The sequence below is a fragment of the Plecotus auritus genome (genome assembly GCF_963455305.1).
Source record: "Plecotus auritus genome assembly, chromosome: 6".
Lineage (NCBI taxonomy): Eukaryota > Metazoa > Chordata > Mammalia > Chiroptera > Vespertilionidae > Plecotus > Plecotus auritus.
The window spans coordinates 135238754-135263482 of record NC_137773.1 but is presented as its reverse complement, the minus strand read 5'-3'; the positions used below and the strand labels follow the sequence as shown (position 1 = coordinate 135263482).

General features: G+C 42.9%; 2 protein-coding genes across 3 annotated transcripts in view; one reads left to right on the top strand and one right to left on the bottom strand.

Moving 5' to 3' along the window:
- IL17RB (interleukin 17 receptor B) overlaps window positions 1-9760 on the top strand; it is a 14972-nt gene extending 5212 nt beyond the window's left edge. The window contains exons 5-11 of the mRNA XM_080673326.1: window positions 568-694; window positions 2651-2698; window positions 3746-3885; window positions 4254-4319; window positions 5358-5457; window positions 6569-6664; window positions 7672-9760. Coding sequence (XP_080529452.1) covers window positions 568-694; window positions 2651-2698; window positions 3746-3885; window positions 4254-4319; window positions 5358-5457; window positions 6569-6664; window positions 7672-8228 — 1134 coding nt within the window. The 3' untranslated portion in view covers window positions 8229-9760. The remainder of the gene's footprint in view (window positions 1-567; window positions 695-2650; window positions 2699-3745; window positions 3886-4253; window positions 4320-5357; window positions 5458-6568; window positions 6665-7671) is intronic.
- Window positions 5631-24729, bottom strand: ACTR8 (actin related protein 8). 2 transcript variants are annotated; one of them, XR_013960852.1, is made up of 15 exons: window positions 24488-24729; window positions 21311-21481; window positions 20022-20132; window positions 19288-19392; window positions 18840-19013; window positions 17782-17875; window positions 17439-17571; window positions 15786-15939; window positions 14709-14804; window positions 14139-14279; window positions 12996-13260; window positions 12138-12301; window positions 11152-11341; window positions 9334-9439; window positions 7741-7942 (listed from the first exon to the last, which is right to left on the bottom strand). XR_013960852.1 is itself a non-coding variant. In XM_080673325.1 (14 exons), exons 1-13 carry the CDS (start codon window positions 24608-24610, stop codon window positions 11198-11200), a joined length of 1875 nt encoding a protein of 624 aa, XP_080529451.1. In that variant the 5' UTR covers window positions 24611-24729; the 3' UTR covers window positions 5631-7942; window positions 11152-11197. The 2 variants fall into 2 exon arrangements, 1 of the variants encoding a protein (XP_080529451.1); XM_080673325.1 differs by lacking the exon at window positions 9334-9439 and having other exon boundaries at window positions 5631-7942.

The following is a 24729-nucleotide window of genomic DNA, read 5'->3' as shown; positions in this document are numbered from 1 at the left end:
AGGCTGGTGAGCACCTGCAACTTCCAGCCTGGAGCACGCTGTCTGGGTTCAAGCCCATTTTTGGCCACTTCTCTGCTGTGTGCCTTGGGCAAGTCAGCATCTCTCAGCCTCAGTTTCCCCATCAGTAAAGTGAGGGAGGCTGAACTTAAATTATATTCTGGCTCTAAAATTTTAAACTTTTCCTATTCTGTGAGTTACACTGACAAATTGTGTGGGAACCATTCCCTATGTCAGGGGTAGGGAACCTTTTTTCTGCCAAGAGCCATCTGGGTATTTACAACATCATTCACAGGCCATACAAAATTACCAAGTTAAAACTTAGCCTGCTGTATTTGGTCAAACATTTAATTAACTTACCCCCAATGCCTTGGCAGGGCCAGATTTCGAGGGCCTTATATGGCCCACGGCTGGACATTCCCACCCCTGCTCTAGGTAGACATCGGCTAGAGACCCAAGTTTCAGCAGTAGGCTAAGGAATGAAACTATGAATGAAAAGGCCCCACAAAGGTACTATGTTCCTGCATTGCCATGTGTCAGAAATTTAGGGGTCCTTCCTTTGCCTTTCAGTGGACATTTTCCTACATTGGTTTCTCTGTGGAGCTGAACACACAATATTTCATTGTGGCCCATAACATCCCCAATGCAAATATGAATGATGACAGCCCCTCATTGTCTGTGAATTTCACCTCACCAGGTAAACTTCCTCAGTCTTCTGTTATTCTGTCTTGCTGGGAGGCTTGCATTGGGGATGTGGCTTGGAATAGAGAAGCCAGGGTACCCTGGACAAGGCATTTGGCCTTACCAAGTCTTGTAATATGGACACCTCAGTAACTGCACCTCACAGAGGAGAGGTAAAATTGGGGAAAAGCCCATTTCTGTGTGTCAGGCACTATGCTGAGCACTTGAATGCATCATGTCACGTAAGCTTCCAATAATCCCGAGGATGGGATAGCAGCTTTACAGGTGAAGACATTTCTCAGGTAACTTGGCCTGGGTCACATACACAGTAAAAGTGAAGCTGACACTCAAACTCTGGTCCTTCTTGGTCCATGCACATTAGCCACTCTTTGTCACTGATGCAAAACGTATGTTCCAGCCCTGGCCGGTGTGGCTCAGTTGGTTGGAGCATCATCCCATATACCAAAAGGTTGTAGGTTCAATTTCCGGTCAGGATGTGTGTGGGAGGCAAATGATCAATGTTTCTTGCTTACATCAATGTCTTTCTCTCTCTCTCCCTAATTCTAAAATTTTTTTAAAAAAAGGTAGATTGATATATTTGGAAAAAATAAAATGTTTGTTCCAGTCTTGGCTTCCTAGCATGCTGTGTTGTTTGAGAGCATGCTGCAGGGTCTGTGAGGATGTACAGCCATTAGTAGGTGTGTCCCTGAACTCTTGGTGAAGGCAGGTGGCACTGTGTTGAATGTTGGGTTCTTTCCCCTGCTTTACATCATTCCATCAGCTCCCCAGTGTCACACCTGCAGTGTCACACACGGGGCTGGGGTTAGGATGAGACAGGATCATGGGTGAAGGTGCCAGCATGGTGTCTGGCTCTAGCAGTTCCCACAGCACCCCCATCTGGGATGGGTCACCTGTTTTGTACCCCACTCCTATTCTCTGACTCAGGTGAATTTCCAAATGGGCAATTTCCAATCGTTGTTCTTTGAGATTGTGGTCCAGGGAGTTCTTGGTGCCCGTCCACCTGCTCGGGCACCTGTATCTTACTACACAGCAGTTTCCAGCTTTCTTGATGAGGAGGACAAACCTCATCTTAAACAATATAAATGTGTTTATGCTGGAATGATTTTAAATTTATAGAAAAGTTGCAAAGATAGTTCACAGAGTTTCCATATACTCTTTAACGTTTCCCTTATCATTAACATCTCATATTTACCACAGGACATAGGTCACAACTAGGAAACCAATGTTTGTACATTTCTATTAATTAAGCTCCAGACTTTATTTGGATTTTGCCAGCTTTTCCATGCTTGTCCTCTTGCTGTCCCAGTCTCCTCTGATCTGTGACAGCTTCTTAGTCTTTGTTCCTCATGACCTTAACAGTCTTGAGGAGTACTGGCCAGGCGTCTGTGGAATGTCCCCCATCTGAGTATACTTCAGGGGTGAGGCACCCTTCTCATGGCACCCCATCAGGGGTGGGTGACATCCACACATCATTGGTAGTGTTGACCTTTATCACTTGGTGAAGTGGCACCTGCCAGTCTTCTCCATGTACTAGTAAATCTACTGTTTGCCCTTCCCAAGTCTAGTTTTGGGAAACAAGTCACTAAGTCTCCCCTACTTGGGATGGGAGTGTGTTGTGGACTAAGCTCCACCACCTGGTAAGGGCAGTATTTACACATTACCAAGCCTCATTTTAAAGGTTGGTTTGAATCTTCTCGGGGGATCATAGATCCTGTTGTGATAAAGGCTGCATTTAAATTAGACTCTGGTTATCATTTCATGGGTAGATAATCTTCTGTTCAACAGTAAAATGTTCATGTCCCACTTAAATCTGCTATCTTACCTCACATCTTGAATGTTCTGGCAATTCGTATGGGGTGTGGTGAGCATGTATGTGTGTGTACTTGTTGGCAAAGGGGGTGGAGCACAGATACCTTTTCTAAAATGTAAAAACTTTCATGCAAACTTCCAGGCTGCCTAGACCATCTAATGAAATACAAAACCCAGTGCGTCCAGGCAGGTAAGTAAATACAGCACTTGCTTTTGTTATTTGAAGGAACTCGTAACTTGAGCCAACACAGCTCAGCCCATCTTCCATGAGGAACGGAGGCGAGGTCAGGGGGACTATGTATCCAAGCTGCCCGGGCAGTGAAGGCTGACCCCTGCCAGGGCTTTGCCCACTGAATCCCACATCCAGTCTGTCCGAGGAAGGACAGACCTGAGTGGGTTTATGTAGTAAGCAAGTTACAGAACCATGCCACACCCTGGTGGCTAAACCAACATTTTAGCTCAAACCACATATTGGGGTGCTGATCGAAGGCCCTTCCTGATTGGAGGGGAGTCTGTAAGTCCTTCCACCTGCTCGGAACCTGTATCTCTGACCTGTGGCCGTGGGGCCCTGCGAACCTTCTATGTGGATTAGCAAACACTCCTGGTGGGAGTGAGTGCTAGCTGAAGCAGTGACCTAAAAGCATGTTCTCAACCTGTGTCCTCACAGGGGTCACCTCTTACATGCGCGGCCACTAAAACCTGCCCCTACCCTTTCAATTTTGAAATCAGCCCCTTCAGGACCAACAGTCCCAAGTGTCCAATTTCCAAGGATTGTAGAAGGACTTGTGTAAATTTCTGGGTAATGTAGTCTGAGGATGCTCAAGAGGCTAGTGGTATTTAGCAGAATTGGTCCCTATCTTTTAGGCACCCCCATCCCACAAGGCATCCCTGTATCCTGTCAGGCTGAGCGGCACATGGTCTCCTTGTTAGCAGATGCAGAGGACAATAGGGGTGTGAAGAGGTCTGAGGGCCTTCAGCCAGTCCTGCAGCTGCTCCTAAAGACCACCTGAGCCTGGGCCAGAAGTGGTCTCCTAGATGGGGAAACAATGCATGCTATTATTTATCACCTTCCTGGAAATGAACCTAGTGCTGATTTGCAAGTCACATGAGTGAAACAACTATTTTCTCCTCATAGAGTAGACCTGAAAACTTGTATTTGTTTTTGTCAAGCCCTTTTGGGGACTTAATGAGGGAAGAGTTCGCAGCTTCACCCATGTGATTCTCTCTGGACCGACAGGAAGTCTGTGGGATCCAAACATCACTGCTTGTAAGAAGGATGAGAAGACGGTAGAAGTGAATTTTACAACCAGTCCCCTTGGAAACAGATACATGGCTATTATCCAAACTGAAACTGTGATTGGGATTTCTGTTTTGGAGGTACTCTTTCCCTTCATTCCTTACCACCCCCCCATCCTCAGCCCCAGCTTTCCTTACCTCTGAAGAACAATGTGGACACTCTAGGATTCCTTTGAGAGACCCCAGGCAGGACTGTCTCCTGTCCAAGTGTGGTGGGTGATTCTTATTGATTTAATAGAGAAAAACAAGTCCCTGGGGCTTCCCTGGAAATGTTCCTGTGAACCTAAGTTGCAACCAAGGTAGAGGGTCCAAAGCAGGAAATGAATCCATGTTCACATAGTCTAACGAACTAGAGGAGTTTGGGAAGAGTGGTTTCTTTACTGGCTGTCTTTGATCTACTCACTCACGTGGCACATCCTTCTTGATTTTGTCTCCCTTCTATGCGCCAGAGCAAACTAACTCACGTTTCGGTCATGGTTCCAGTGACCGAGGAGAGTGAAGGTGCTGTGGTCCAGGTAAAGTTCAGTGAGGACTCTGGGAGGTGAAGACTGTTGCTCCACCTTTAGTGGCTTCTGATGAGTCCCTTCAAAGTTGTAGTAGTGAGTTTGCAGCCTGTGCATTTCTGCAGCTGTCTCACATCAAGTGATGTTAATGGGAAATCCTTGGCTGGTCTAGGAGTGGGGAGGTCAGGAGGCTGACCTTACAGTTATGGCCCCTTTTGCTTTTATTAGGGGCTGTTGACTTTCCAAAGGACTTTTGTTTTCATTTTCTGTCACAAAGTCTATGAGTAATTCTGAGACAGGAGTACCATTTTATTTCCCCAAGCCTGTTTTAACTGCAACATGAAGTAACAAACACTGTGAAATGCCAAGACTTGGGTTCCTGATTAATGTACGAGCTTTGGAGGGCAACTGCCTGTCCTTACAGGCCTCAGCTTACTCAGGTGGAGGGGAGGAAGTTGGATGAGCAGATGCTCTCCGGTCCCATTCAAATCTGAGTTTATGATGTGGGACCGTGGAGGGTCTCAGTGGGGCACAGCCACACCCAAGATAGGAGGAGCTTTTGTTTTCCATTCCTTGGAACATAAAGGCAGTGCCCTGCCCTGCCAGAGGGAGCAGACACCTGTCCGCACCCTTTTCCAGGGAACCAGACTTTCCTAGTCCCTAGTCCTATTAATTTCCACTTTCTTTCATAAAGTGGAAATGAATAGGAGCTCTGCGGCTGCTTGTTTGAGGAACTATTTGTGTATATATGGGATGTGACCTAACCCACATAGATATGGAAAGTAACATGATAGCAACATGTACAAAGTTTAGGTTCAGACCCCAGGAGACTTAGAAGGTGCGTTAGTCTTCGGTCACTGGTTTGGATTTTAGGGCTTTGTCACCGAAGTGTGACCAAGGGGAAAATGTCCTATTAAAAGGGGTGGGGGAGTGGGGACAGGGTTGAAACCAGAAAAAGGGGGAAGAGAAGTTTTGGTAGAAGTGGGAATCATGCTGAGACTCTGCTCTCACACATGGTGGGTACTTTCTGAGCTTCTCCTTTTCCCTCAGTTGACTCCGTATTTCCACACCTGTGGCAACGACTGCATCCGTCGCAAAGGAACCGTTGTGCTTTGTCCACAAACAGATATGTCCTTCCCTCTGGATAACAGTAAGTGCCCAGTCACTGTCACCGGATGATCAAAGAGGTTCAGGAATGAGGGCCACTGTCACCACCCTCCACCAATGTGACAGGGTGTACATGGGGATGGGACAGAGTCCCTGCCTGTGGATGCTGAACTAGGGGGCAGGGAAAGATGTCAGAGCTGCCCAGAGCCTGTGGTTGGAATAAGAATGAAGGCTTTATTTATAAAACCACCCCAAGTCCTTTATGAAGCAGGATATATACAAGAAGGGGGAAAAATAAACAGTGCAAAATGGATGTTCAGAGCCACAAGGATCTGCTAAAAAAAAAGTCAAGAGCATAACAGGACTGAGTGAATAAGAGAACATGCATTTCCCTGCATTTATCTCATCAGTCCCCGTGGCCCAGGCCTGGCTGTGACTGTAACTTGATGGGGTCACATGGCTAGCATTTGGATAACAAATTAGGAATACTGGCACCAGAAGACACGCCTCATTGGAGTGGAAAGCAGCATGTTCTGGAAAATGTGTCTCCGGATTTAAAGAAGTTAGTGCTTCCATTTACAGATGGACAAATAAGATGTTCTGGAACTAGCCCAAGGGTGGGGTCAACACTTGACAAGTGTCCTTAGAAATGCAGCCAAATCAGCTGAAGACAACCCAGGTGCCGAACAGTCCTGTGTGGCCGCAGTAACAGTGGGCTCCTGAGCAATCTGTGTGCCTGAGCTTACCTAGACCTTGGCAATCCATGAGGGGTGGCACTATCCCCCACATATCCAAGTCTTACAAAACAGCCTTTAAAAATGCCATCTCTGTGTACTTGATATTAAGTATCTGTGCCCAGAATAACATTAATTCGTCAAAGAACAACAACAACAACAAAAAACAATGAACGTGAACTCTGGTTACCATGGTGTAAACATGGAGTAGGAAGCCAAAGTAATTTGAGAGGACTGTTCTCTGCCTCCTCCCATATCCCTCTTGAGAACGGAGTGAAAGATGTGGACACTGTAGGAAAACATACCATTCTGCAGACCGAGAGATCTTTGGTTTTAAAGGGGTCTAAACTTCTGCAAAGTATAGAGTAAAAATCTTAGTTTCCAAATAGGAGGTCATTTGGTTTTGTTTTGTTTCTGCAGGCAGAAGTGTGCTCAATGGCTGGCTACCTCTCCTCCTGGCCCCACTGGCAGCCATGTGGATGCTGGTGGTTGGGATCTGTCTCAAGTGGAGGCATGGTAAGGGTAATAATGCCGTGCTTTAAAGAAACCTGGATGAAGAAATAACACTTGGAATGTTTTTAAAGGAGATTCCTCTAGAGACAATCCCATTTTGGCACTGGACAGGAGTCAGATAGCATTTATTTAGTGCCTAGAGCTCTCTTAAAAACTGACGTAACGACTGAGTCACATCTGCTGAGGTAAAGCAGGGACTGAATCTCCAAACCTGTGGCTATCATCTGTTTTATTTTTACCACTGAGGTATGGACACGTACTGAAAAGGGCAAAGATAGCTAATAAGGAGTGGCACTGTACCTGTGACAGGTACTCTCTGCTAGTTCCTATTTTTAAAAATAATTCTTACAAGGCATAAGAACAGTGGCAACTTGGACTCATACTCTAAGGACCTTGCCAACATTAAAATATTGATTGACTATAGAAACCTGAGTAAAAAGACACCCAGCTAGAGGGTGGCACTCTGAGAGAAGAGGAAATAAAAAGGCAGTCTGGGTCTGTGATGGCGTAGATAGAACAAGCTTAATCTCGTGATCTAAGCTAAGAAAGCTGTGGAACTAGGACCTCAGGAATACTTGTACTTAGAAGATGTTGTGTGGCCTGAATTAGCTATAGTACTTTCAAAGATGGTTTCTGTTCTGTAGCATACAGAGGGCAGCTTTCCAGTTACGTTCCGGCTGAAAAGGGGCGCCACTTAACCCTATGGAACTATAAAGAAACTCTACCACCTGCAGGTAGAAAACAGAATTACTACTGAATTGACCCAAAACGTGAAGGGCAGAGGCCAGGATGTTCGTTCCTGTTTATATATGGTACTAATAATACTCAAGTTACAACAACCCACCTAAAACAGAATACCTCAAACCTATGAATTTACCTGAAAAGGTATGGCTTGACTAAGAGACTGATTTAGTGATAAGGACTTACAAAATAGAGCTTTTACCACATCTTTACAGCAAAAGACTGCCATTTGTTGTTTATAGATAACAAATGCTTTTCTCTCTCCACAGAAAGGATCAAGACTTCCTTCCCCCCCACCACACTACTGCCCCCCATTAAGGTTCTTGTGGTCTACCCACCCGAAATATGTTTCCATCACACAGTTTGTTACTTCACTGAATTTCTTCAGAACCACTGCAGAAGTGAGGTTATCCTTGACAAGTGGCAGAGAAAGAAAATAGCCGAGATGGGTCTGGTGCAGTGGCTCACCACTCAGAAGCAAGCCGCGGAAAAAGTCATTTTCCTTCTTTCCAATGATGTCAACACCATGTGTGATGGGACCTGTGGCAAGAGCAAGGGCAGCCCTCATGAGAACCCCCAAGACCTGTTCCCCCTGGCCTTTAACCTCTTCTGCAGCGACCTGAGGAGCCAGACTCATCTGCATAAATACATGGTGGTCTACTTTAGAGAGGCTGATACCAAAGACGATTACAATGCCCTCAACGTCTGCCCCAAGTACTACCTCATGAAGGACGCTGGCGCTTTCTGCACAGAACTGCTCCATGCCGAGCAGCACGCGTCGATGGGGAAAAGGCTGCGAGCCTGCCACAGCCTCTCCTCCGTGTAGCCCACCCATGGGAAGCGAGAACTTGAAGCCTTCCTACCCCTCGTTAGAAAATCTTCTGTATGGGTTCTGGAGTTTACTGTACAGGCTACTTGTAGGGCGGACTGTATGTATATAACTGCTTTAGTAATAGGGAGGACTCATAACGGAACATATACACCTTAGTCTGGTAATTAAAAATTTTATGCCACTAGTTACAAATATTACTAACTACTGTAGTATTAACTGAATGGAAACTAAATTTATAATTATAAAGCTAAATCAATTTTATAACTAAAAATAATAGTTTTAACAAGACACCGTACCATCTGACAATGCAATGAGAAAGCCTCTTCCTGCTGAACGTCCAGTCTTGAATAGTCCCTGCCCTGCGTTGTTGGCAGATGTGTTTAGCTTTGTAACGTGCTAAGATTAATTAATGAACGCTAAATTTAGTAAGCCCTTCACTCAATAATTTCTTAGGTAAAAACTCGCTTTCACACACATCTTCATTTTTAACACAAATAGTAACAACAGGCTGGACCCATCTTTGCTGACCAAATGACCTAGTACATTTGTGTCCACTTGTAGTATTTGGCATTTTCATAGCACCTTCCCTCTCTGAACTAGGTTCGTGTCCTATTTGCCTCTTGTACAGGTGCCTTTCACACGAACACCAGACCTGTCGTTTACTTCTGTCCAGTTACCTATTAGAGGTCACTGTCAGAGTTCAGAGTTTCTTGATTATGTAAATTTCTGTGTTTAGAACAAAAATAATTCCTATGTTGGAAGACAGCCCTCTTGAAGTAAACTTATGAGGTATTATAATGGCTTATTTAGGTAGAAACAAACTACCATAGAGTTACAGAATACAAGAGTTATGTGGTATTTTGAGACTTCTTTTTATTTTCCTAAAAGCATTTTTTTTACTCTAGGTCACCAAAAGGTTATATATTTTAGCATATTTCTGGGAATGCCTGTCCTTTCACACAGCACAATACTAAATCTGCTCCAGAATGTGGACCAGTTTCAGGTAGATGACTGATAAAATGTATTTCTTGAGTATTCTAATGCATGTCCTAAGAATAAAATAAAAACCAAAATATATAAGCATAGAGTGAAATCTCACCGTGTCCAGCTTCACCAGCAGATACTTAGTAATGACTCAGTCAATATGTTTAATGTGGCAAAAGTCACTTATTTGTCAAGATTAGTCTTCACAGTGCTTTAAAATGCTGGTGATAAAAGACGGACATGGCTATGTTAAAACTTGGACCAGAAGCTAACTTCCTCTGAATCAACATCTACCTGTTATAAGAGCAATATGCTATTATGTGAAAAACTATTGCAAACAGAAATAGCCCTGGCCCCTGTGACTCGGTTGAGCATCGTCCCATGCACTGAAAGGTTACTGATTCGATTCCCAGTTGGGGCACATGCCCAGGTTGCAGGCTCAATCCCTGGCTGGGGTGCGTTCAGGAGGTAGCTGATAGATCTCTCTCTCTCACATTGGTGTTTCTCGATCTCTCTCTCTCCTCTTTCCTCTCTCTCACGTCAATAAACACATTAAAAACAAACAAAAAAATTTTATTTTTGGAACTAGGTAGCCAATACTAAATTTTGTTGATACAGCTCAGAAACATAAAATCTTATGTAAATGTATTTTTTAAAAAGATTTTAAGTCAAAGAACATACCATTTTCAAATTGAAGGCATACATTCCAAATAGTACTAGCAAGTTACATTTTGTTATACCCTCCCTTGTTCCTAACCTACTAGGCAGATACATAGAATACTCTTATTAACGCAAAATGCTGTTACCAGCATTGTTCCATGTCTAAGGACTTATTACCATCCTTATTCTATATCCCACTCTTATTCACCTCTTAACTGTCCCTACATTTGTCTTTGCCCCAGTCCCACCTCCAGTTCCTGATGGTGCGATAGTGGAAGCAAGTGCAAGAGACTGGCAGGAATCGGGCACTGCCCAACCCTTTCAGGTCTCTGAGTCCTCATGCTGTGCTCACTGACTGGCTCTGGTTCAGCAAACAATGTCTTCTCTTCTGCTCAGGCTTCTCTAAGGCCTGGCCCACTGGTGGTGACAGCTATCTGCTTCAGACTGCTCACAGGTTAAGGTCAACTGACCACACTGAACACAAAGAACTCCAAATGTTTTCACTGGTTCTTCAGGTAAAGGGAATTGTTAGCAGTAATTGTAGCAGTCAGCTGGCTTATCTATATAATACATGCTAACAACCCTAAATTATACCCAAGTCATTCCTATTGGCCATATCAAAGAAACAAAATTCCCTTTCCTGCTCTCGTTCTGTTTTGGTCAGATGATGACTGTTTTCTTTTCCTTGCCCTAGAGCATGTTGGGTAACAAAAGCCAGCCAGCCCAGCCTTAAACCTTTGCCTTGACAAATTTAGACCTGAATCTGCCCTCATCATTTTTGTAATATAACAGAAAAATTTTAAAAACAAAAATAAAACTTGTTCCTATTTGAAATTCCGAGAACACACAAGTCACATGATGTGCTCGCTAATCTAGCCAAGAGGGAAAATGTCATGACCACACAATTCATGCTCCCAAGTCACACACCCACTCCTCAGGGACGCAGGAGACTGTCTCATGTCACTCAGAAGTCAACTTCAATGAAGAGCTTCACCACTTGACAATTTCTCAACCACTCACATCACTGTAAAGTTCCTGAGACCCTGAAAGGGGCAGGAGACCTTAGTACATTTATTCTCAAACGTCAACTGCAGAAGCAGCTTATAATTTCACACCAATGTCATGTTCTCAACACAAGTTAAAATTCATTTATTTCCCACAAAATTGAAGCACTTAGGGTAATAAATTAATATATATATATATATATATATATATATATATATATATATATATATATATATATATATATATTTTCTCTAAGAGTCTTTTATACCAAGAGGCTTGTTTCGGGTCTCCAAGAGTGACTTTTCCTGTCCATTTCACCATACGAAGGCAGCTCGCTCTCGTAACATGCGGACACCAAAGCGCTGCCATTCTCGCTGGTAGATCCACAGTTCCTGTGTCGTATCCAAACAAGCCAGCACTGCGCCCCCTTTCCATGCAATCAGCCGAGGATCCATGTCCTAGAGCGGCAGTACAGATAGGTCAGCACAAGCAGACAAGATGTCCACTCAATCATTTATTTGAATTTGGGGGTGGAAACCCCCCCCTGCTGAGTCAATAACTGATAAGCAAGATTTTAAACCTGCATTAAGGACTCATGAACTACAGGCCTCTTTGTTTCAACTGACAAGAAAACTTTTTAGTTTGTATTACTACAGCTGCTATTATTCACTATTATTCCACAAACATCTCTGAAGACAGAACATATGTAAGGAAATAACTTACTTTGAAATTGGGGTAGAATAAATATATCCCACAATCTCTCCCTCAGGATTAAAATTAAGTGAGAACATTCCCAGGAATTGTCAATGAGATATAATGAGGCATAGGCACAATTTGTTTCTAAATTCCTAGGTTTATATTTCAAGACAGTTCAAGCCTCAATGATTCTTAAAGATCACCTGGTCTAGGGACCAGTAGCAGATTCTCAGCATGAAAGATAACACGGGAGTTGTTCTGGCTGATGGCATGACACGGGCCAGTCTCCTCCAGGTCCCACCGTCCCACAAAGGCAGTCAGTCTTGCTAGCTTTGGAGAGCACAGCAGGGACTAAAATCCAGAATCCAGTCCCCTTGCTCAGAGCTCCTTTCTCCACATCTGTGACCTGCTGTAAGTAACATTTCCACTTGCCCCAAACCCTCAAGAACTCCCAGACACATGACAATAACTTCCAGGATTTTATCTGTCCACATACAATAGAATTAAAAATATGGAGGTTCCATTTGCACAGTCCAACTTGCACCATGAACAACATACCTTGGGCCTTGTGATAACTTCCACATTTTCAATAATTCGCCTGAATGAAGGTGGCATTTTGTTGAGAATTCTGTGCTGCAGAAATTCTTGTGCTTTATGAAACATCAAACCACCTCCCACCACCAGGATGGAACTGTACATCTTCTTTTTGGTGTCATCAGATGCTGCAAAGACAGTGATAGCCCTTCCACGCTTTTTCTCCATACCCACCCCACCCTAGGCATACCCACCACCACCTCTTGCCTAGTTAGATAATGCAAGAGCCCTCTCAAGGATCTCTCTCCAACCCATCAACAATGCAGCCAGAGGAACCTTGTAAAACACAAATGTGAGCATGTTGCTGCCCCCACCCTGAGGAGGCCTAAAAAGCCCCATGTAGCGTGCACTCACTTCTCTAGCCTCCTCCTCACACCATGTACCAGTCACACTGGCCCTCACACAGGCTTCTTCCTCAGCCTGGAATGCGACCCATCCGTGACTGGCTAACCTCCACTCACCACCCAGATCTCTCTCAAGTGCTTTTTCTCAAACAAGCTTTCCCTGACTTCCACCCTCCACACCTCTCCCATGGTGTAAAACACCCTTATTAAATCCCTCATTCAGAAGCTCTCAGTCAGTACTGTTTAGTTCCCTTCTTTGCACCTGCCACAGTTGTAATTTCACATTTGTGTGATAATCTGCCTCATTTTGGTCTCCTCCAACAAGGCCAGGAACCAATTCCCAACACCCAATAATGCAAGCACAAGGGAGGTGCTTGGTTGTTTTTGAATGAGTAACAATATGCTACACTGCACAACCATACCTAGCTTTAGCCAGTTCATGTAATTGCTATCTCCCAGCCTCCCCGAGTGTGCTTACAACAGCAGTCTATGCTATGAAGGATGGCTTTATCCAGGCCTAGAGCTTTCCCTTCAAACAGCGAGATGGCAGTCTTCCTGGACATCAGCGCGGTGAGGGCCTCCTCAGAGTCATTGCCAGCCATCAGACAGTCTCCCTGGGAGGACCCCAAATCCACCTCCTGGGAATGGAGTCTTTCTGGAAGATCCGAGGACTGCCCACGAAGATCCCCTTCAAATCCAATGGGCTTGGATGCAGACTTGCGGTCAGCAGTAGCTTTTGCAGACTTTAAATGAAAAGGACAATCAAGTAGATGGTATGACTAAGAACATTGTCGATGTTTTACAACTAGATCCTCCCTCCGCCCTGCTGCTTCCTCACTATGCACTACTATACACGAGGGCCTGCCGCGGTGGTGCAGAGAGGAAATACACCAGAGTATACAACCAACCACCTGGAGTGAGTGATGACAGAAGAGGATGCACTATGACAATTCTAAAGCAGTCTCTGGCAGGGAGGGCGATCTCAGCACCTTACTATTACAGGCTGGATTTTAAAGTTCAAATATCAGTGCAGACTAACTTTTCTCCTTGAACTGAGTTTTTAAGTGGAGTATTTCAGTGGAATTCTTGGGCCAGTGACTGTTATGAAATCCTCATTTTCTAACCACCTTGTGCTCACCTTTGGGTCAGGAATGAGGACTAGAAAATGCTACGGCCCTCTTCTCTTCACCTTGAGCTGCCGTTTCATTAGCAGATAACAGCTCTAATTTGTGCCCCTGCATCAGTCAACCTATTACTAGCATCAGCTCTGGACAAAGGAATTCAGCTCTGTGCTTATGCCACACAACTCTCATACCTTATAATTAAATAGAAGTGAGGTTTTACTGAAAATATTTACTACGGATAAATACTCAAATGTAACTCCATTAAATTTACTTTCAAATGTGTGGACTGGTATTCTGAAAAATGGATGAATGCTTGCAGAACCAAAAAAAGATCTGCCACCCAGATTTTAAATTTAGACTTCATTTCATCCACAGTTCTAAAACAGGATCAGCTTTAGCACTCTGTCAGATGGCAGTGACTGCACTGATCCATCAGTTACGGGCCAACTTCTCCTGCAGGGACAAAACCGTCTCCTCTCACGCCAGAACCTGCGGACCTGCTCTTGCTTGCTCTGTGTGGCCAGCAGGTAGTGTTCATCATGAGGGTCCTCAGGGTCACCCTGGGATCTGTGCTGCAGAGTCGTCATTTTTTGTCCAACGATTCCAAAGGTTGCTGGATAAAACAAAGCCATTGGAGCCTGTGTGTGGAAGGAAAAGAATAATCAGCTGAGATACTGCCTCTTGAAAAAAACTGACCCACTAAATTTTGTTCTTCCAAAAAATAAAACTGGCAGATTAGATCCTAGAAGTTAGATTGTGCAGTGTCCTTTTTTGGGAAAAGCATTATTTCTTCAGTGCAGACAGGCAGAAAACTCACTTATCATGCAATAAAGGGGTGATAGGACACCACAGGATCTCAAAGCAAATGTTACCTAGAAGAATGGAATCTCTCTCTAAATGACTTATCACGTAGTGACTAATTAAAAAGATGGTTCTCAGATCTATTCTAATTTGATTTAGTGAATAATCTACAACCACTTCATATTCTGACCTCATGAGGTTTCCAGCAAGTGACTTAGCCTGGCTGGCTTTCTTTCTAGCCGTGAAAATATATACCCATACGTTACCTGGAGTTTTTCATCTCCCAATCGAAACTGGTAAAGCAGGGCAGGCGAATCTGGATGTCGAATCTGAAACTCATGGTCCTGAAGCCCAGAGATGTCCTGATTCCAGGAAAAGATGCTGTCAGTGAATCAGTAAAAGTGCATGTAAACGCCTCCAATTACAATGAAGCCTCCCTACCATCTTAACCTCACCTATAAAAGGGCTGCTCTACAACTTTCTACCACACCCACTGGAACTTCATAAGAGTTCAATGGTGACTTGCTTTCCTTTTAACATTTGTGAAATTGACACAAATGTTAAACGTTTTGTTTTCTTCATTATCGATAAAACACTAATATAATGACCCAAATCAATCAGAAAATGCTCTCAATAACTGAGGAATGTTACCTAGATTTATATTTCTCAAATATTTTTATCAGAATTATATTACTTGAAAAGGTGAAAAAAAAAGATCTAAAACAGAGTATAAAAAGGTAGCGAGCCATATACAGCAATGATAAAATGTTGACTGTTCACAATACTAAGAAAGTGCTTCGAGCCCTAGCTGGTTTGGCTCAGTGGATAGAGCGTCGGCCTGCGGACTGAAGGGTCCCGGGTTCGATTCCGGTCAAGGGCATGTACCTTGGTTGCGGGCACATCCCCAGTAGGAGGTGTGCAGGAGGCAGCTGATCGATGTTTCTCTCTCATCGATGTTTCTCACTCTCTATCCCTCTCCCTTCTTCTCTGTAAAAAAAAAATCAATAAAATATATTAAAATATATTAAAAAAAAAAAAAAAAGGAAGTGCTTCGAAAGGTGCCATTTTACTAAGTGTCTGTACCTACATATTACCTGCTACTATTCTTCACATATAAAGATTTAACTTCATCCTTCATCAACCTATAGAGAGGTATCTGCTAAACTCTTAAAAAAAAAAAAACAAGCAGTCTCCAGAGCCCGAGACACAGCTATGACCTCACCAAAAGACTCACTCCTACAGGCTTCAGCTTCAAGGCTTTATCAGCTTAAGTTGAAAGGGTAGCATGATATTGTTATGTTTTTCCTGAAAGCAAAAATAATCAATTTTAATTTTGCTCCCACCTGATCTAAATGACAGAAAGTTTCCTTTAGGTGCTGCAGAAGAAGGCAATCCATTTTATTTGTTAATTGGCATTCTCTATAAGGGAATCCAGCTCGCTGCATCAGCCAGTAAAAACATCTTGATACGTCAGACCCTCCATATGCCAGACAGAGTCTAGAGTTAAGAGAAAGGGCAGACGGGTAATCTCTCAGTTCAGAAGGTGCAAAGGGTGATTCAAAAATGCCATTAGGCACAAAGAGCAAGTTTCAAGAAATGTTTTTGTTGTAGGAATAAATTAAAAAAATGAAAGAACAGCCCTAGCTGGTTTGGCTCAGTGGATAGAGCGTCAGCCTACAGATTGAAGGGTCCCGGGTTCGATTCTGGTCTAAGGCACATGTCCGGGTTGCAGGCTAGATCCTCAGTAAGGGGGTGCAGGAGGCAGCCAATCAATGATTCTCTTTCATCACTGATGTTTTTCTCTCTCCCTCTCCCTTCTCTGAAATCAATAAAAATATATTTAAAAAAAAAGAATGAAAGAACAGATAAATGGATGGGAGGGAGAAAGGGAACTCTGGAATAAACTAGTGGAAGAACACCTAGAAGCAGTCATGCTATTTGCAAAAAATATCTAAAAAACAGAAAACACACTATTAAGTCCAGCTCATTTCCAACATTCACCATTTGATAGTTGTTTGCCTATGTATATTCCCCAGCAAATAAAGGTGACAAACACCGTAAGACAAAGTTATGGGAGTAATCTGTGAGGGTAATATCCACTAAATGAACGTGTCTACAATTTGAAAAGACCACTGCTACGTTATTTTAGTGGTTAGAGAACTGAAATCCAGTGTTTTCGTAATACCTTGAAAACCACTGGCATTAGACAATATAAACAATGAATGAGCCAAACTAAATCATACTGGGTTTTAGAATGCTTTGTAACTTGGGGTGCAAGGCAACAGATTAACCTTTCTCATGGACTTCTTGGGACCTCTTTTGTATTTGTTTCTATACTTTGAGATTCAAACTATCTAATGTAAGGGACAAGAAGAATTCATGCTTCCCGGAGAAGCCATCCTGGGAGCACACAATGCTACAAGGAGCCCACAGGTGCACTACAGGAGTGTCTTGCTTACCTGGCCAGGGCTTGTCTCAGGAAAGACAAGCAAGCAAACCTGCTAGTTATTTTATTGACTCTCATATCAGCGATGACACAAGAAGGGAACTAACCACCATAAAGTTACTCACTGAACACCATTTATGGCAAGAAAAGCAAATACTCAAAATGCTAGCTAGCTAGAGAACTCAAACCTGAAAACCTATTTTCTCCTACATGACTTGCCTAAATCAAGCTTTGTTGAGTGATTGGTGTCTCTAAGCCAGACCACAGCAAAAGACACAGAGCTAACCTACACGCTTCCTCTGGGACAGTACAGCACACACTAGAACTTTCAGGAGCTGCTGGTTGAACTGACACTAGTGAGTCCCAGAGGAAAGGGTAAAATCAGTTGTTTCTAGTCTTGCTAGAATTTGCACTTCCACAATATTGCTGGTTTCCTATGCAAAATCGGGATATATAATTCCTTACAAATTATTTCTGACTTGTGATGCTTTATAGCCGAACAGATTGTGAGGGGAGAAGGATGGGGAATGCCACCTCCCATGTCCCTTACCGAGTATTCCGATGAGAGACCCCATCCTCCACACAGCATACACTTGTCTTCTGGTCCCCAACATCTACAATACACGTGCTGCTTAAACCACTTCCAAAAGTGGCACACACAGACTCCTGATGGACCACAATCCCTAAAACAAAAGGCAAAGGAGCAAGGAGCTGGGGAGCAGCAACGCTCCTAAAACAAATCATCAACTAAAGTCTAGGAACTTCTGGGCAAATATTCAAGCATTGCCGAATCTCTCAAATAAGTACTTCAATAAAGCAGTAAATTGGATTAACTTTGTCAGTGAAAAAGAGATTCTCATTTCAAGTAGGCTTCACTGGAGTATCAGACATACCTGAGAAACCCATCTTCATTAGGATCATATTCACTAATTCTTTCACATGCTGCTTATTATAAATATCAGGAATTAACAAGATACACCTATAATACTAAGAAGAACAAAGAAAAAAATATTAAACAGTTAACATTACAGTCAGGTCAAAATACATTTCACCACACTTGTCTTCAGAGAGGATTCTCTCTAAAGCAGTAGCAGTAATGGTTAGAGGCCCATAATAAAAGCTCAAAACACTCTATCTTTTGGGTTTTATGAAAAAAAATAGAAAATATTTATTTTTTCTTTTTCTTTGAATTATTTAACAATTGTGAAATGAAAAATAAGGTAATTCATGTGTCTGTAAAAGGTCCAGAGAGAAGGAAGGCATAAACATGAGCAAGCTTGCTGTCTGCAGAGCAGAAGAGAGAGACATCAAAGAAACAAACAGAACACGAAAAAGAGGAAGCTTTAAAGGAGAATCAGTGAAGAAAAGATATCCTCACCTGAAGGCCAAGAATGCTTCAAGGACACTATATTACAAATAACTCAGTAATGGGCACTTAAATTGACCAAGAATCTTTTTTTTAAAAAAAACAACGTTTTTATTTATTTTTAGAGAGAGAGGAAGAAGGGAGAGGGATATAGAGATAACAACATCGATGAGAGGAACATCATCGATGGGCTGCCTCCTGTATGCACCCCTACTGAGGATTGAGCCTGCAACCCAGGCATGTGCCCTGAATGGGAATCAAACCAGTAACCTCTTGGTTCCTGGGTCAACACACAACTGCTGAGCCACACGGGCCAAACTTTTTTTAAAATATATTTTTATTGATTTCAGAGAGGAAGGGAGAGGAAAAGAGAGACAGAAACATCAATGATGAGAGAATCACTGATTGGCTGCCTTCTGCATGCCCCCTACTGGGGATCAAGCCTGTGCAACCCAGGAATGTGCCCTGATGGGGAATCGAACAGTGACCTCCTGGTTCATAGGTCGATGCTCAACCACTGAGCCACATCGGTCGGGCGACCAAGAATCTTAAAGACAATCCAAGTAATTGGGAATCTGAGCTCACCTTTAAATCTTTCAATGGAATTTCCAAGTATTTTTGTATTGCATGAGACCATATTACTTCAATATCTGCCAGAACAGCTGTAAGAGAGCCCCCAGGTCCTGGGTGAGTATTTAACTGCCCTCTTCTAATAGGCCAGTGGATATTGTAACAGTCCAGTGGATTAACATACAAGGCCTAGAAGACAGGGAGATGAACACATTAAAACTCTTCTCTCACGGTTTTCTGGATACACATTCAAAATTCTAAAGCTAGAAATTATAATTAACACTTGCTGAATGTTCTAAGTGTTGAGGGTGGAGTATCTATTACTTCAAGAGCCAGTGTGACTATCTGGTCCTCAGAGTAGGATTACGGAATGCCAGGGAACTAGAACTGGATGGGAAAGTAAATGAATTTCAGCATTAAGATGAGTTTTCTTCTTCCATTTCACAGTAAAGAAGTTGCCTACCTCTTCTCCTACCAAAAACTCAGGGTGATGAGATGTATTTGTCCATTTATTTCCAGAACAGTGATCTAAAATTGCAGGTCGCATCTGCTTGTTGTAGGAGCGTGCCTGAAATGAAAGTGCATCATTAATTCTCTGAATTTAGGCAAGGGAAAAAAAGGGGTGTAGTTGAGTCCTCTTTTCTCCTCTCCCTCAGGGACCAGATATAGTGGCAAATTTTAATCACAAACCAAGATACTTGGGGAAATGTTGACTGGTAACGAAAGGATTCTCTTGCCCTTTTCCACAATCTAGACTTTCCCTGTGATTTCTGACACCTAGGCTGTGATTCACAGCCAGTCCAAAATTAATACTGCACTCTACCTAAAGTTGAATACAAATTTACATATTATACTGACTCATAGCCATTCCTAATTGTATTAGTTTATTGCATTAAAATAACTATTATGGTAAGAATACAGCTTCCCAACAAGGTCTTAGAATTATACACTTAAGACTCTCAGGTAAACTGTAAATTTTATCAACTTGTGACAGGAAATACCACCTTATAAATCATTTGGCTTGCCTAAGCATTTGTGGCACTGATTCAGGTATTCCATAGGTGATTAGGAATGGTTTTTCCTCCTTTTTAAAGGAAATCCCTTATTGCATTTGCATAATGAAATGGGTAGAGCACAGGAATGGCATTATGCAATAATAGCTGTGCTAAAAGAATAAATCTGAAGTTGAAACTGAACCTGTTCAGGGGACACAGGAATCCGTCTTGTACCATTTGACATCTTTTTAGACCATATCGCTTGATCCACCATTTTAAGACCATTTTGTCTTTGCTCATTACTTTCAGGTTTCTGGGAAAAAAGAAGGAAAGATGAGTGGTACAAAGGACTTAGTGAAAAGGGAAGGCAACCTAGCAAACTACTAATTTAATGCAGCAATGGGAAATGCTCCCTCGTCAACAAGTAGCTTCCCTAATCTGTCATATGTAGCAATCTTCAGAATTCAAAGTAATCTTTATATTATTTATAAATAAAAAATGTTGTAAAAGAACCCTCACTATAAACCAACTATTTGCAAAAATCTACAACTTTGAGTAACTTTGGGTTGATAAAAAAATTTCATAATACTCACTAATCAGAGCATAGCTATTTTTACATTTACAAAGTATTCAGAGACTCATATATATTTCCATGTTTTGAATTTTTAACAATGTTATACTTCTTCATGTGTTATTTTGCTTAATCAACAAGTGTTCAAATTACTGTGATACTGTAAAGAACATATTCACACATTTTTTTGTAGAAAATGTTATTTTCTTTCAATTTTTATTCTCTAAAGTCAAATCACTCAATGATATAAGTGATTTTTAGATTCTTATATCATTAAGTTATATGGACTTAAGTAAAGTCTGCTAGTTATGCTAAAAAATGGAACCCTAAAGCTTATTATCAAAATTACAGAAACTGCAAATTCCTAAAACTACCCTTGATTTAAAACTTAAAAGTGGATTACAGTGTAATATACACATTTAACACCTATCACAAACTTTTTCTGATAATTACCATTTGTAAAATAGGATAAAGTAAATGTTTACTATGAAGGAATACATTCTGCCTATAAATTATGATTTGACCTAAGATTGTAATAAGTGCTTTGTATAGCAATTCAATTTGCTTATGAATTGAAACATGAATTTAAACTCCTCTAAATATCTGAAAGAAAAAAATATCTGAATGCATCATTTTAAGTAAGTGATAAGTCTGTATCTTCCATTAAAAATCACTTTCCTCAATACCCAATTAATCCTGATGGGTTAAAAAACAATTGAATTGTTATATTTACTTGTTTACAATTTAAAATTGCTAGTTCAGATGAAAAAATGGTATTTGTAACCCTGAATGATGCTATTATTTAAAAGCATAAAGCTATGAAGGTGTTTATTCAAGATTACTGCATATACTTGAATGTCTAAGGCTTCCCAAGGAAACAACCTTGGGCTTTCTCTCCAGGTCCTCCATTTCTAACTTACATTTAGTCCTTCCCTTAGGAGCCAGTTGTCTTTGTACAGGGGTTGCCCTTGTTGCTTGTGTCTTCGTGCAATTACATGTGGAATGCTGATAGGAAGTGTGTCTGTGGCTCGACCAATCCTTAAAGTTGTTGAACCCGGATGTATTACAACAATGAAGTTGCTCTGGATTTGCTGCAAATATAAAACATAGGAGTGTGACCTTAGTTAAGTAATACACAGGTAACAAGTTAAATAACGTACAGGTAACAGGATAAACTAAAAAGTTAGTTTCCTATAATGGTCATCAGACTCAAAGGTATCAAAGTAATTTAGTACAGGGAGTTCTTTGAGAAGCATCTAATTACTGCTCTCTACCTGAATACAAACTCATCTTATAGTTTGTGTTCCCAGGATCTAATTCAAAGTACATAGCCCAACAAATATGTGCTTAAATGAACAGAACCATGATTATCCAATGCAAATTAACCTATTGGACATTTCTGTGCCAGGCACTGTGGGTACAATGGTGACCAAGACAAAGTCCCCCAAATCAGAGAACTTTCCATTTACTAGAGAAGATAGTTAAACAAGGGTAGGGAAGACTCTGATTAGTGAAATGTGGGTTCCCTACATCTGAATCACCTAAAGATGCTTATAAAAAAAACCCAAAAAACTGACCCCAAACTCTTACTACAAATTTTGCAAATCAGAATCTCCAGGGGGAGCCTAAGAATCTGCAATTAAAGCTCCTGAAGTGATTAGTAAGACTACTCAGGTTTAAACCCGCTGACTGAACAGGTGAGGAAGATGTAAGGGTAGAATTGCTCTTTTGTAATACTGGAAAGTAAGTTTTATACATCAACTACTTCTTAGTGTATGCATAAACTGTGTTTTGGTTACTGTTTTTAAAGAACTTACCCTTGTCGATTCTGTGCTATTTATCTACTCTGGCAAGAGTCTGGGGTTGCAAAGCCAGAGCTCACACTTATCCTCGTAAGTCAGAAAACTTTGCTGCATTTCACAAACCATTCTTGAGAGATGATGAACAAAGACTGACAATGTGGTACAAATCAGGACAGTGGACGACTGTAAACTTTACCTTGAGATAACTGTTTTACACCCGAAATTCCAAGGGGGCAGATTATAATCTGCATCTCTTGGGGAAACTTTACCATGCAAACCTGTTGAGGGGACTCCGTTTCAGCAGCGAGTGGGTGAAGGAAAAAGGGACTCTGACAATCCTTGACAACAGGATCCCTCTGTTAAGAACCACCACCCAGCCTGACTCCTTAGCTAGCACCTACTCTGCCCTGCCCTTGAAGCAACAGTTATGTTCTTGGTATGTTTCCATTTAAAACGTTTCCATACCTTGCCAATAAAGTCCAGACCTTCCTGATCAAGACCCTGCCTACTTCTCTAGCCTTACTCTAGAACCACTTCTTTTTGGTCAGTATATCCCACATACCATTTCATGGATATTATTGTTCAAGATGAGATAGACTTAATAGCACAGGTGCCACAGAGGACATGGAAAAACCAAAGGGTGTGCCTAGCCGGTTTGGTTCAGTGGTTCGAACATTGGCCTACGGACTGAAGGGTCCTGGGTTCAATTCTCGTCAAGGGCACATACCTGGGTTGCAGGCTCAATCCCCAGCAGGAGGCAGCTGATTAATGTTTCTCTCATCACTGATGTTTCACTCTCTCTCTCCCCCTTCCTCTCTGAAATCAATAAATATATGTATTTAAAAAGCAAACAAAGGGTGTTGTTATACAGCTGACTGAAGGTCAGGAAATGTTGCTATAGTGGTTAAGGACCCAGGCTCTGGATTCAAAGACCTGGCTTCAAATCCAGACTGTGCCACTTCTTCGGTCTGCATGAAGTTTCTACCTCATACAGTAATTGTGAAGATTAAATGAGTTAATGATCACAACGCTCAGGCTAGCTAGCTCTTGCAAAGTTCTCCACTGCTTTCAGAAGTAGCAGCCATACGCTCTGGCTTGTATGACCTTCGTGATATGGCCCCTGTTAATACCTCTATTCTCATGTTTCGCTCCCTTTTCTCCCTCAATTCCAGACATCCGTATCTCCAACACTTCATATCCTCTCAGCCCAGGTCTCTTCCCTCCCTGAGATTTCCACCCACCCCCTCCCCACACCCAGCTAACTCTAATCATCCTTCAGATCTTAGTCCAGATGTCACCTCCTTTGAAGAAACCATTCCTGACCATCAGGGCTGGAGGAGGTACCTGCTGTGGTGCCCAATACTTCCTTATGGTCCTTTGCACTAGCCCATCCCACACCATGCTCAGATACCAGTGACCCCAACAGTGAGCGCCCCTTCAGACCTCCCCCTCGGAGTGGGAGAATCCTGGAAGGTGGGAACCAGCAAGCCCTTACAGACCATGTGGTCTGCCTCTCAGCTTGGTAAGTGCGAAGACTGAGCCCCTTCAACAGTAATAACCACCCTGAGGCTGACCAGGGGCCGGCCCTGAGCTATGTTTACAGCTGCCTGGCCAGCTGGGCATTATCCTTCACACATCTCCCAGGAAGGAACCTGCCTCAGAGACCTCCAACAAGAAGTTCTGAGCACTGACATGCCTCCTGATCTCTGCTGTGAATTTTACATGACCTTTGCCCATTTTCCTATGGGAATGCGGGTGTTTTCTTCACTGATTATTAGTAATGTGATACACACACACACGCACACACACACACACACAAAGATCCTTTGCTTACCATGTACTGCAAATAATTTTTTTTTGGTATAACTTAATCTTGCTTTTCACACACACGCACCCAATGTCTACTTAGACAAATGTCTAACTTTTCGTTGCTTTTATGCTTGAAATGACCTCCACTAACTGAGATTTCTTTAACAAAGAAAAAAGCCTGAACCTCTACCTGTCCCTTACCAAGTGTCCGCATGCACTCCCTGTGCGCCAGGCCCGACGCTAAACAATACGTGCGACCACTGGACCCTCACAGGACTCGGGGGGTAGGTGATGGCCTGTCCCGTTTCAAGGCCGGGAGGCTGCGGCTCGCACAGCGGTTGGTGCTGACGGACGGTGGGGACCCAGCGCACAACGACCCGGAGGGAACGAGAGACCCTGGGGTCCGAAGCTTCCGTCGGCCGCCGGCCCCGCAGCGGGTCCGACGCAGGGTACCGGCCCTCCCGAGCCCCGCCCTCGGCGCCTAACCTCCTGCAGCGACTCCGGCACCTGCGCGGGCACGATGGGCCGCTTCACCCCGCGCTGCTCCTTTTCCTTCTCCCCGCCCTTCTCCTTCCCGTTTTCTGCGTCCCCCTTCTCCGCCTGGGTCATCGCGGCAGCTGCCCCCACTAGCTTCTAGCTCCGGCGCCGCGCCAAACCAGCCGGAACTGAAGGCCCCGCGCAGGCGCAGTCCCCGGCCGGCTGCCCACAGTCAAGATGGCCGCCGGGGC

What these genes read in the sequence shown, in the direction of transcription:
- ACTR8 (XM_080673325.1), bottom strand. Translation starts at nt 24,610, where the DNA reads ATGACCCAGGCGGAGAAGGGGGACGCAGAAAACGGGAAGGAGAAGGGC. An exon ending in AGTTTTTGGTAGGAGAAGAG is followed by an intron (nt 19,014 to 19,287) that starts GTAGGCAACTTC and finishes CCTGTCTTCTAG; the next exon opens with GCCTTGTATGTTAATCCACT. An exon ending in TTCCATTGAAAGATTTAAAG is followed by an intron (nt 17,876 to 18,839) that starts GTGAGCTCAGAT and finishes TGTTCTTCTTAG; the next exon opens with TATTATAGGTGTATCTTGTT.